The sequence below is a fragment of the Carcharodon carcharias genome, chromosome 4 (genome assembly GCF_017639515.1).
Source record: "Carcharodon carcharias isolate sCarCar2 chromosome 4, sCarCar2.pri, whole genome shotgun sequence".
Taxonomy (NCBI): domain Eukaryota; kingdom Metazoa; phylum Chordata; class Chondrichthyes; order Lamniformes; family Lamnidae; genus Carcharodon; species Carcharodon carcharias.
The window spans coordinates 51,409,449-51,422,311 of record NC_054470.1 but is presented as its reverse complement, the minus strand read 5'-3'; the positions used below and the strand labels follow the sequence as shown (position 1 = coordinate 51,422,311).

The 12,863-nt window shown below is 38.7% G+C and overlaps 1 protein-coding gene across 1 annotated transcript in view; it reads right to left on the bottom strand.

The window, feature by feature from the left end:
* Positions 1 to 2,077: 2,077 nt before the first annotated feature.
* LOC121276743 (prolow-density lipoprotein receptor-related protein 1-like) overlaps positions 2,078 to 12,863 on the bottom strand; it is a 55,929-nt gene continuing 45,143 nt past the window's right edge. The window contains exons 29-43 of the mRNA XM_041185290.1: positions 11,446 to 11,568; positions 9,929 to 10,300; positions 8,816 to 8,938; positions 8,622 to 8,783; positions 7,970 to 8,089; positions 7,766 to 7,891; positions 6,966 to 7,137; positions 6,559 to 6,780; positions 5,697 to 5,815; positions 5,479 to 5,618; positions 4,888 to 5,026; positions 4,142 to 4,279; positions 2,997 to 3,107; positions 2,424 to 2,482; positions 2,078 to 2,163 (exon numbers count right to left, since the gene is read on the bottom strand). Of these exons, the coding sequence (XP_041041224.1) occupies positions 2,155 to 2,163; positions 2,424 to 2,482; positions 2,997 to 3,107; positions 4,142 to 4,279; positions 4,888 to 5,026; positions 5,479 to 5,618; positions 5,697 to 5,815; positions 6,559 to 6,780; positions 6,966 to 7,137; positions 7,766 to 7,891; positions 7,970 to 8,089; positions 8,622 to 8,783; positions 8,816 to 8,938; positions 9,929 to 10,300; positions 11,446 to 11,568 (2,135 nt within the window). The 3' untranslated portion in view covers positions 2,078 to 2,154. The remainder of the gene's footprint in view (positions 2,164 to 2,423; positions 2,483 to 2,996; positions 3,108 to 4,141; positions 4,280 to 4,887; positions 5,027 to 5,478; positions 5,619 to 5,696; positions 5,816 to 6,558; positions 6,781 to 6,965; positions 7,138 to 7,765; positions 7,892 to 7,969; positions 8,090 to 8,621; positions 8,784 to 8,815; positions 8,939 to 9,928; positions 10,301 to 11,445; positions 11,569 to 12,863) is intronic.

The window sequence follows — 12,863 nt, the reverse complement described above, 5'->3', positions numbered from 1 at the left end:
ATTGCCTAGCAACCAGAGGTCCCACAGAGATAGTAGTTAAAGTTTAGTTGAAACTAGTTTGAGTGCAGTTGGAAGCAGTTGCCAGAGACTGGACAGCAAGTTCTAAACTGAAGTTGAAACCTGGATTCAAGGGAGTAGATATTGGGAGTGGGAGCTGCAGAGAAAGTAGATTTCCCCTAAAGAACCAGAAAAAGGCCCCAAGGCCAAGGAATGTGACACAAAGGAGGGGCCCAAAGACCACCTTTACATCAGAAGGAAGGCCAAGAAAAAGTTTCAGTTCTGTGGAAGATGACAGTAAAGAGCAGAGGAAGGTTCCAAGACTCAATCCCAAGGGAGAAAGCTGCAGGAAGCAGATTTAAAGCAATATTGGCATGCAGAAAGCCAGAAGGTCTGGTTGGAGATATGGCTATCAACTTGTAGCCTTGTAACCAGTCTGCATTTGGACCTACAAAGCAGAGACCAGTGGTGAGAACATCCAGGCATCCACTGGGACCAGCAACCTGGTCTTTGAGAACTCTTGGTGTCAAGACCCTGTGGTCTTAAGCCTTTACTTTATAATGCCCATCCTCCAAAACCCATCTCTGCAGAGAGGCTATTTGTGCCTGTGCACTAGGGGGAATTCTTAGGAGATAAATAGGTATACTTCCCAATTACATGTTAACCAGTACTGGCAACTTGAAAGTAATTGGTTAAAATAAAATCACTCATATTTTAAACGAAGCCTGGTCAGAGTCTCTAGGTATAAAAGAGGTATAGATACACAATTAGCCATTTCAGTGAGAAGTTTAAATTAATTTAATTTACAGCCTGCAGAATAGTGGGGCTTGATAATTCACACTTCCCATCCCAGTTGCAACACTACTCATACAAATACTGTGGCTAGCAGATCAGGCTAGCAATCCTACAGTGATTAACTCACATCGACTCTCCAAAGCCTGCCCATCATCTATGAGGCAGAAGCCAGGAGTGTGATGGAATACTCACTTGCCTGGATGAGTGCTGCTCCAACACTCAAGCTCAATAACCATCCAGGACAAAGCTGTCACACTTCACTCGCTCCACAAACAGTGACATCAATCTGTACCATCTACAAGATGCACTGCAGGAATTCAAGCCTCAGACAGCACCTTCCAAACCCATAACCACCATTTAGAAGGGCAGGGCAGACACATAGGAATGCCATTTGGCAGTTCCCCTCCAAACCACTCACCCCATCCTGACTTGGAAATGTATCACCATTCCTTCACTGTCACTAGATCAAAACCCTGGAACTCCCTCCCCAACAGCACTGTGGGTGTACCTAAGCCACATGGACTGCAGTAGTCCAAGGTAGCAACTTACTACAACCTTCAAGGGCAATTAGGGATGGGAAATATGCTGATCTAGCCTGTGATGTCCACACCATAAATAAAAACTCCTATTGCATACATGGGGGAAAGACCATGACCATGAATTGACAGCCACTAAAATACAGATTGCTGTCACATTTGAACCATAAGTGCCTCAAAAAAGGAGACATTTTTATATTGGTAGAATAAACAATATTTCCAATTCCTAGAGAAAAACCATTCTGCCAACTAGAGTCTTCAAAAGCTAGCCATTGAAAAAAGGAGTATGCTTTAGCTTGAAAGAAGAATTAAAGGTATGGCGTGCCAGCCAAGGCTGCAATACAGATAAATCTGTTATCACTAGAAGCCTTCTGGTTTTAACATCCCACCACCCCCAATCCTTTTCATGGTTAGTGATCTCTTATAAAACAAAAAAGTCTCCATTCATTAAGTTTTGGGGGCCCTGTTGCAGCAGCTCGTGTCCAAAAGATTATTCAGACACCATACTTGACATTATATCCAGGAGGTATTCACTGGATGTTGCAGTGATCAGGAATAAGCAACTGGTCAATTTTCTTTCCTAATCCATGGACAGGATGACCAATTACAATAGCAGCCAAACAGAATCAATCCCACCTTAGGCCATGGCTCATTAATAAATTCACAGCCAACTCTTGCAATTAGGCAAAATTCTAGTTAATACCAAGTTAAACTTTATTGGTTCAGTCAGAACATTTTTGCTGAAAAACTGGATTCTCAAAACTTGTGTATTGCATATTCTTCTGCCAGGATTGCCAAATAAAGAAGCCAATAAAGCCAGTGATTGTCAGAAGTGCTGAAATTGAAGAAAAAAATAGCATTAGGGAATCCAAAGGATATCAAATTTTTGGCAAAAAAAAAAGCCAAACCATTTCTAGTAGTCTGGCGCTTTGCACTAATTTTGCAAAACAAATCTTCAAGACTTAACCACATCAATTCCTGCATGCAGTTTCAAACAAATTTATGATTAATATTTAGCTTACTGGACAAAAAGGGCTATTGTCAAGCAAATTGAGTTAAAGCTCAAAACATGCTCTTACCAAGAAAAAAACTGACCCAAATGGCTGTAGATCCTCTTTTTGACTTTTCTTCAAGAGAGGCATTTAAATTTATATCTGAAAGGAAAATATTTTCTCCATTTACACAAGCGGTTCAAAGTGTATTAGTCAAACAGTTCAAAGCACTACATACAATTAAAGCATCAAGTAACTAGAGTACACATGGCAGCCCATTAAATCATGGGCAGTCTATCAATAGGTCTGCAAAATCATTGCTCCAGCATTTGGTTTTGAGCCAAGCAACCTGGCAAAACTAGAGCTTTGAGCCATTAACCAATCTGCCATGAATCAAACATCAAATGAACCTTGCACTCACAGCAGAAATAAATTAAGATTTGTATAATGTTTTACAAATAAACCAGGTTGTTACAATTGGTTTTAACTTAGTTTCAGCAGTACCTCAAACTTGGCTGTTACGAAGTTCCAATTTCAACACAAGCCCTTTGAAATGCCAGATCCTGGTTCTGGGAACCAGGCCAAAGTGAAAGCAGAGAAGGTTGGTTTATTGTCAAAGCTACTATTTACTCTGGAAGTTCAGATGAATTCATGCTGCTTGCTAATTCTGTATTACCTCTGGAAGTAGCTAGGATTGTTGGTGATACAGTCAGCAAACGAAAGGGAAATTCTGAGGCAAAACCTGAAGCCATTGCAGACACATTTGCAGATGAAGTATGTGCAATTACTGTAAATAAACCAGAGCAGCTGTTAAGTTCAATAATGCAAAGCAAGCTTAAACTGTCATATACTTGTGCTTGGAAATCAACTCAAGCAGCCACCAATAATCAGGAAGAAGCACTAACCATTTTCCACAATGAGTCAATTGAAAGGAAGGTGTTGTTCAAATGTATTTAAGCAGTTCACATGAATCCAATATTTAGATTTAAATAACTACTGATTTCAAAATCAAGTCTTCAAACACTTTTAAAAATTGGTTGGCTGCAGCCTGTTTAAGTGAAACATGGGTTTGTATGCAAGTGACCAACTTCAACTGTCACCCCCTTTTCCTGGGCCACTGATCTGTATTGGTTAATCACAATAAGTTGCTGATTGCAAGCATTCTGCCATAAGCCTTTAAGATGTCAGTTACATTTGTGTTTTTATATTGTGGACAAATTGCAACACCAATTACATGCATTCATGGGGATTATTTAAATAGCCTTGTGACCATTTTCAAAAGGCAGACAAAACTCCACCTGGAACCAATAAGCTAATGCCTCAGTCTATCAAACCTGGATTTTGGAGCGTTATTATATTCTCCATAGGTTCACAAGTATAGTAATGCAACAATGTTCTAGTGCCTCTATGCCTAGCAGCTTTAAATTTCATTTGGCTTCTTGTCGCCATTTATAGGTTGTACTTTTGGGTACCTGGTATTCTACATCAGATACATCATGGGGTTAATAATTTTAATTCAAGTTAGGCCCAATTCTACGCTCAGACAGCTATCCTGCCATTTGTACCTCTGAGGCCTTTTATGTCTTCAAGTGCCCATTACCACTCCCTTCCACTTTACAACATGAAACCTTACTTAAATCTTTTGTGCCCTCTGTTACAAACCTTCTCTTTCAAAATCTTTCCCAACATGGTGCCCCCAAAAACACTTGCCAAAACCCTATTATATTTAACTTGTGTTTTGTCAAGCCCAAAATACTAGCTTGCTCTCCAGATCTGCCAGCCCTGCTGTTTCCAGCATTGGTTTATTCAAGACACTTATACCTGGGTGACACTGCTGTTCATCATTGCTCAACTCCATTCCAGATGAACATACACAAGTATATTTTGCTGAGTGACTGTTAATTTGAGGAGCAGGAAGGCACATGTACTCACAAGCTCCATGCTGGCACCAGTTTTTCCCTGGGAATACAAAAATTGCACATTAAAATCAAATCTCAGTGCGAGTTCAAGCTCTGTTTTGCAAGTTGCTGTAATCTTGAGGGCCCTGGTTTAACCAAATTCAAATTGTGCATACTCAGGCACAGTAGCAAGTCTCCATGCAGGGACTCAGCATATGGACTGGAGTAGAAACTGGGAATGACCATAGTTTTAGCATTTTAGAAAAATCAAATTGCAGACTTTGTACAATTTCTCAATTGGATATTAGTTGAATGTTGATCTGTGCTTTCCCCACAAATCTGGATGCATAATTGATGCGGTGATCAATTCCTGGGATAATTTCAGTCCAAACAGTTCACCCCAGAATGCATCCGTGCATATAGAATCCAATAAACTAGCAACTCAAACAACCCATATTATGGGAGCACAATACATTTTAAAAAAATTGTTAGACTCGAGAGCTGTGGCTCATCAACAAGTCTAACATGGAAAAATTACTGGAGAAAATGGAACTGTTTCATAACAGTAAAGAGAATATAGGAAGAGAAAAAAAGCCTAAAAATGTCCGCATGAAAAATCCAAGTTCAATTTTCCCTTCACAAGCCATTAATAGATTCTAGATTTCTTACCAGGTGCCTGTATTAGCTCATGATAAACAATGATGTCTTGAGCTTCAACATTTGAAGCTAAAACCTCCACATTATTTCCAGTGTACTTATTGACTCCATAAACAGCTTTGTTCTCTGCATCAACCCAGAATACATGGTCCTGGAAATATATTAGAGTTTAGGGAAGATGCCAGGCTTCAACTTGATTAAACCAAACCTCACCAGCATTATGAAAATGCCAATTTTTTGCCTGTACAATTAAGGCAATTTAGAATGCTTAAGTTTGAGCATAACAGTCAAGATTCAATACAAACCTTACAATTAATGTCAATTTTCTAAATTTGAATAGCCTACTTATGATCATTTTGGATGAGAGATGTTCAACACCAAAATCCTGGTATTTTCAACTCATCCCTCCCAACCTGCTTCATTTGGTTTTACATTTCAGCATATCCAAATTCAACCTCCTTGTCTGCATGAGCTGTTTTTCATTCTTTACAATAGCATATTTGATAGCAAAATAGTGCACAACCTCTCAAACTAGAATACTAAGAGCGACCATCCATCTCAAAACTGTTAAAAACAAGCCAGTGTGTATAAAGATTGTATTACCTCAAATAATGCAACTGCACTGGGATGTGCAAGGAATTCCTGAGATTGCAATATTGTTCTCCGATTCTGACCTTTTAGGTCTACACTTGATATCATGTGCAACTTTACATCACCCCAATAGAGACGGTTTTTCACAAAATCTGTGGACAAGTTGAAGCACTATTTTAGAAAGAAAGCTTGAAACTACGAAGTCCACCTTTATAAAAAGCCTTACTTACCAAGTGCAATGCCAGTTGGCCACTGAACCTTGGTGGCAACTAAAAGTTGACGGTTCATGCCATTCATGCCTGCTTTTTCAATCTTTGCTGGGACACCCCAATCTGACCAGTATATAAACCTTTTAAACCAAAAAAGGTAATAATTAACACGAAGTGCCCAATGAGGAGCAAATGTTTTACTACACTCAAATAAGGCTGTTTTATCTGCAAATACCCTTTTGAAAGCTTTTGAAATACTGAATGTAGTTTATAAAAGTGGTACTGTAAATTAAAATGGATGCTTTAGAACCAAACAAACAAAATGCATGACAGCACTTGTTCTAATCCAGTAATGATCCAGCAAGAGAGATGGATAGTTATAGCAAGTTGCAATGCCATTTGATTTAAATGATACAGACAGGACCAACTAGGATCCACAATGTCAATTCTCCAGATGGTCTTGCGTACGCTTCCCATTTGGTTTCTTACAGAAGAGGTTGCAGTCAGCACAAACAATTACTCTTAGTAATTCAATTTGGCCAACTCCAACAATTTTAAAATTATGTGCTTAAATGCACAATTTTGAACATTTGTTCAGGCAGGAGTTTCTCTGCCACCGCCCCCCCGCCCCCCCAGCCAACCTCAATGGCTCTTTGCCTTTACTTGTGCACCCTGCCATTAAAAGGCAAATGAATGCCCAAGTCAAAGGGATAGAATGACTCCAGAATTAGAATAGTTAATATCTGAAGCATTGCACCAAGAACCAAAGGCATCAATGCCAGAATGACAATTGTCTTTAAATTTAAAGACAAGGTGCACTGTTTGAAGCATCTGGATTTTTTGCAGATGCCTTTTGTTTTATTCATACAATAGACAATAGTACCCTGAAAGTGGATCAACTGCTACAGAAGCTGGTTCCCTTAGGTCAGTGTCAAAGAGGATCATCCTTTTGCTTCCATCAAACGTAGCTGCTGATATAGTTTTAGTCCCACGGTCAGTCCAGTAGATATGCTTGTAGATCCAATCCACTGCTATTCCGACAGGGGTTTTCAAATCAGCAATGATTTTGGAAATACGAGCCTCACCACCTTTGTTCATGAGCATACTGAAAGAACATGTACAAAATGGTTTAAAGCAAACTTCACAGGTCTTTGAAATCAAATTACTTAAAGGCTCCTGGTAAAACAAGGTTTGATGCATCAAATTCAGAAAGACAATACAATTCACATGTGGTAGACAGAAAAAAAACTACGTCCAAATTTAGTACAAACAGAATTAAGCATACATCACCTGAAAATTGCTCGCTGGCCCAACTCAACCCAAAAGATTCTCTGTTCTGCAATGTCAGCATCCAGTGCTACAGTTTTTCTTAGCTGCATAGCTACTTGTGTGTACTCTTGGTGATGTAGTCCTAGCTTCCTAATGTCATGGCGATTTGTGAAGATCAAATATGGCTCTTTTCCTACAAAAAGATGACCTTAAACCATGAAATCATATTTCAAAAAAAAACAGGCCTATTAGGCAAGTTAATCATCTGGCAAAGGTAACCACAAGATTAAGTTCAATCTATAAGCATAGTTATTCCGGTACAACCTTAAGAGAAATGCCACTCGTTGATATTCTAGGTATAGCCAAAGATTGAAGGCATCAAATAATGGATCTCGTTTGCAATACATAGCTATTGACCTGCCATTTTACTGATTCAAGTTAAAAGGGCCTGTATTTTAAGTGCTTGAATTTGAAGAGTTAAATCTGCAAGAGAAGGGAACCCTTAAAAAGGCTCAAATTAAAATTGTTCACACCCACTAAATTTCATGCTATTTGAACAGTCGGTTTAAAAAAATCAATGGAATGGTAATCGGACAAGCAAAGCACATGCAAGGGACTCCCATGTGCATCTGAAAGCCCAGATGAATAAAAAGTGGGGGAGGTAAAAGATAACCACATTACTGATCCTGGAACCACCTAAATCGTTTATGGATAGTAAGTTAACACCATTTAGACAAATAAGCAGAGTCAAATCATAGTCAAACATTGAATTGATATTGCTAAATATCAATGTTATACTGTTCCACTGGCTTCATACTTGCCTACTGCCTTGCAAGCTCCATTAGCTGGATCCATAAGATATCCTGCATGACATTCACAGTTGTAGCTTCCTTCAGTATTTATACAAATTTGGCTGCAGGATCCAGGATTGTGGCACTCATTGATGTCTGAGGAAAAAACCAAACCAAAAAACTTCAGGATTCAATAAAAGGTAGTTGAGATTTTGCCAAAAAAAGTTAACTTACCATTACAGGTTGTGAGGTCAATTAATTCAAAACCAGTAGGGCATTTACATTCATAACCGATGACAAGATCCTGGCAGAAGTGAGAACAACCTCCATTCTTCTTCAAACACTCATTTTGGTCTAAGGAATAAAATGGTCAAGTAATTATTGTGCAGTCATTTACCTGAATGTCCTTGCAAATCATACAGAAAATGTTATATCATACAGAAAGTGTTGAGTGCTGAGCAACTTTTGCTAAATTGGGTGTTGTTATTCCACAAAATTAAAGACCCCAAACTGACTTCCAATACATTTTATGCGATAATTCTTACATCCTCATGTGCAGAGCAGTTCCAATTTTGGACAGAATGCTTAATCAACCCCACACCAGCAATGGATGCTGCATTTTAGGTAGTGAATTTCTGAAACCGCCACTAACTGCAGCCTGAAAGAGAATTTACTATTGGCTGGAGAACAATTGTAGTAACCAGAGTTGATGGATCTGCCTATTTCCTACAGAAAGGTTGGCATTAAGTTCTGATGCAGTTGTGGACTGCCTTCTCTTTAAAAGGGACATTTAACCCCTGGTAATTTATTAAATGAACTTTGTTTTAAACTAGTGCAGACCAAGAGATTCTCAGTACAATAGATTTTTATAGCACTATTCACTTACTACATCCAGTAAGTTCATCACTCCAGTCCTTGCAGTCCTGCTTGTGGTCACATACTAGGGTGATATTTATGCATTCTCCACTTTGACATTTGAAGTCAGTAGGCCCAGTGCACTCTGAAACTATAGCCCAAAAAAGAAAATGAGTGCTTTGGAAGGCATGTACTGCTATCAAGCTAAGAGTCATATTTACTTACTTTTCTTGCAGCCGACTTCATCACTACCATCATTACAGTCCCTAAATAGATTGCATCTCTTATTTCCAAGTATGCAGTTGCCATCATGACATCTGAAGTGATCAGGTCTACATGTTAGAGAAGCTGAAAAAAATTGTTTACTTAATAAATTGGAAGTGTTTTAAAAATAGGATCAAGACTTCAGATCTGCAAAGATGCCAAGACCAATTGAGATTTATCCCATCCATTTTTTGAAATGATCAGCATGTTTCATATATACACAAAAAAGACAAAGCATCCAATAAAAGATGCCACAAGAGGATCTTGCACAAAATTAGCACTCAAGATTGGGGCAATTAGCATTGCTCATCAGAAAGAATAAACTGGTCATTCTTGGGTTTGCAGATTATAACTAGGAGGATACTGGAAGGATAATATTCCCCATAAGGGTGCACAGATTGTAATTGTGCAGCTACATCACATTCATGTGGCCATATATTCAGGCAAAACAACCTGAACTAGTTTACAGTGATAACATTGGAGACTTGTGCCAGATTCTCATGCTTGGCTGCAACTTGGGAAGTTTTTAACATGACAATCTCATGTCAGCAAAATGAAATGAAAACAGGTTTCAGCTCAAATTTTAAATTGCTCCATTGGGTACAACCTGGCCTTGCTGCTAGTTGAAAAATAACTGCACTTATATCAGTATAATTCTGCATTTAAGACACAGTTGGGGTAGGCCTACAATACAATTTGCTTTTGATCAAGGATTTGCAATTGCATTTCAGCTGTTTTTATAATCCTCCATATGTAATCCTTTCACCTCAGCTCAAAGAAAGTAGGTAAAAAGGTATTAGTCCAAAGAATGTTTAGGATGTATTCTGCAGGGCAATGTCTCAATTTGATAGAAACGAGAAACATGTCTAGAACCTAGCCATCTGTACAGCTTTAGGTCTCTTTGGTAAACTGAATACATGATTCAGTTGAAGTTGGCATTGAATAAAAAATTTTTTTTACTTGCATCATTTAACAATTTGCATTTGAGATTGCAAGTGAAGTCAACTAGACCGCATTTTGGCTATACTTTTGCACTTAGTGTGGTCAATAAGGGAAGGCAAATAATCTACTTACGGCAGTTAGCCTCATCACTTTCATCTTTGCAGTCAGCATCACCATCACAGTACCATCGACGGTGGATACATTCACCTGAATCACACAGGAACTCACTGGGAGAGCAGGCCACAGGAGGGGGAAATGTATGCCCACAGCGTTCTGGTGACTCGTCAGATTTATCAATGCAATCCACATTGTTATCACATACCCAATTCAAGGGTATGCACTCTGAACTATTGCACTGAAACTCATGAATGCCACAGGTAGCTGAAGCACAACTGTTTTCATCACTTCCATCACCGCAATCATTCTCACCATTGCAGACAAATGTCTTAGAAATGCATCTACCACTGGAGCAAGTAAACTCCACAGGGCTGCAAGTTATTTTACCTGAAAGATATTAAAATACAATTTAAAACACTAACTTCAAAGTGATCTGAATATAGTATATGCTCTTTCCTCCAAGTAGCTTTGCAGCTGTAAACCAAGCAAGCAATTCAAATAAGTCACAAGACTATCAAAAGTTGTAATCAACTACACTTGAAAAGAACACTGAATAATGTTCTGCTCAATTGCAGTGGTTACATGGTAAGCTCTGAAGGTGGATTCTATTATAGTATTGCAAACTTGCTAAAATCTTAATACGTGAAACCAATGCTGGAAGTAGATTCAGTGTTGGGACTTGGTACAGATGGAGCAGCACTTTAGTTTTTACTGAAAAAAATCCCAAAACACTGTTCAACACATTATTTCTAGCTTCAAGAATGAGCCTTCATAAAAGCTACAAACCCAATGATAGTATGCACAGTACTATATTTTGCACTAGAAGAATGCAGGTTTCTAGAAAAAAGGTACCATGCAAATTCACCAGAATACTGCCTGGTATGAGGAAATACATGAGTGAGGCTGTTAGAATAGCACTATTTTATAAAAACTTAAATAATAAACAGAAGCCAACAGTTTTCAATAGTTGGAATCTAGAACATGTGTCTCAGTTTAAATGCATGATAGTTAGAACAAGGTCAGAGAAATTTAAGTGGAGTTGTAACATTTACAAGTTACTGTTCAAGGCAGAAATTTAACATTGTTCCCTTTTCTCTTGCGTTTTTTCTACCTACAAAGTGTGTGCGATTAGATCTATTTAATTAGATGGAGCATAAATACCCAATTTGGCTTCAAGACCAATTTGTTTTAACAAAAAAAAATCAGCTGCAAGTCCCAACTTGAAGCATCCTTGGGTTCATCTAGGATAGTCTTTAGGAGAAACGGCAATACCGACAATCTGATGGCAATGCCATTCTGTCAAGTACCTTGGATACATGTTACTATTGTAGCAGACTATTAACAAGTGGTGTTCATTGTCAAAGACCAAGTTAATTTTTATAGCTGCCAAGCTATTGCAACCTCACCAATTTCATTTAAATGTTAATTGTTGCAATCAAATTTCAGTAGATTGTTACACTCCCATTTGAACCCTCACTAATGCCTCCACTTTCACGGCATGTGTGAAGGCAAAAGCCATTTCTTTAACTTACCACAGCCAATCTCATCACCACCATTACTACAGTCCTTTTCTCCATCACACTGCCAAGCAACAGGGATACATTGAAGAGATCCAGGGCCACAGGAGATCTCATGGCCAAGACAGGTTATTTTATCTGAAAAAAAAATAGGTGAAAAATTATAAGATGAGAGCATCTTTCATATCTGAAAGCAAATTCAATACTAGGGCAGATTAAGAAAGCTGGCACAAAAATTCCTAAGTATAGGTGACAGTAATTGCAGGCATAAAAATATTGATCAATTATATAAGAGATGTTTGCACAAAGTTTGCTCCCACAAAAGAGGGGGGCTCCCAGATGTCAGACTATTCAGTAGGATAAGGGAAAGCCCATATCAGATACAGTGCAATACTGCAGCCCTCAAGTGCACTTGTGAAGGCCATTAGGAAAGCAGAGGGGGTGTGAAAAGTATGGCTAATAGTTACAACTGTATTCTTGTGAAGGTGACATGTTTGCCATCTGGGGTTTACTGTAGGGTTCTGGTGGATACATAGGCAACTGCCAAGTTTGATCTATGCCTATAAGGTTCTGCTGTAGCCAAGACAGCATACTGCAGATGATTACATTTTGGACAAGTTACTGGTTTGGGATTGTATTCTGTTCCCACCTCTGATCAGCTTACTTTTAGGAGGGCACACTTCAGGCTTAGGTGATACTGAGAAAGCTTCACCCACAAAGTCAATGTCAAAACTCCCAAATGAAGCCTTCAGGATGTCCTGGTAGATGAACAGCTTTGGGGAGTCAGGTAGAGAGCTATCTGCCACAGAATTCCCAGTCTCTGACCAGCTCTTGTAGCCATAGTACTTTGTGACTTGTCCAGTTTGATTAACTGCAAGCTTCCAGGATGTCAATAGGTTGTCCAAGTCTCCAAAGCAAATAGAACACAGGGATCACTGCTGCTCATTACAAGTTAAAGATGGGAGGAAAGCTCTAAAGAATGAAGTTAATGTGCTTTGTTTAAAAATTCAACATCCTAAAAAAAACGTTTTAGAACTTATAGGGCTACTGTTCAGTTAGAAATGTTACCTAGGCTTTGGGTGCTAGATTTCCACTGTGGAAAATACAACACAAGAACCATCATGGGTGTAAACATTTAAAGCCTATACCAGATTACAAGTTGCATTGCTGAAGTCTAATGAATCAATTTTGAATTTAACTAACTTGGGAATATCTGCCAGGAGTAAAACAAACTTGGACTCTAATCTGTGGGATAATCTAATGTTGAGCCAGTTTTGGACTACAGTTTAGGGAATAGCAGGATTGGTAACAAGCAAATACTAAAAATGTCCTCAGTGCTAAAAGGTGTAGCTGGATAAAGAGGAAAGTTTTGTTCCAAATCAGATTCCAAAACGGAAATCCAACTGTGAGGCAGATGGTAATAAATCCTAAAA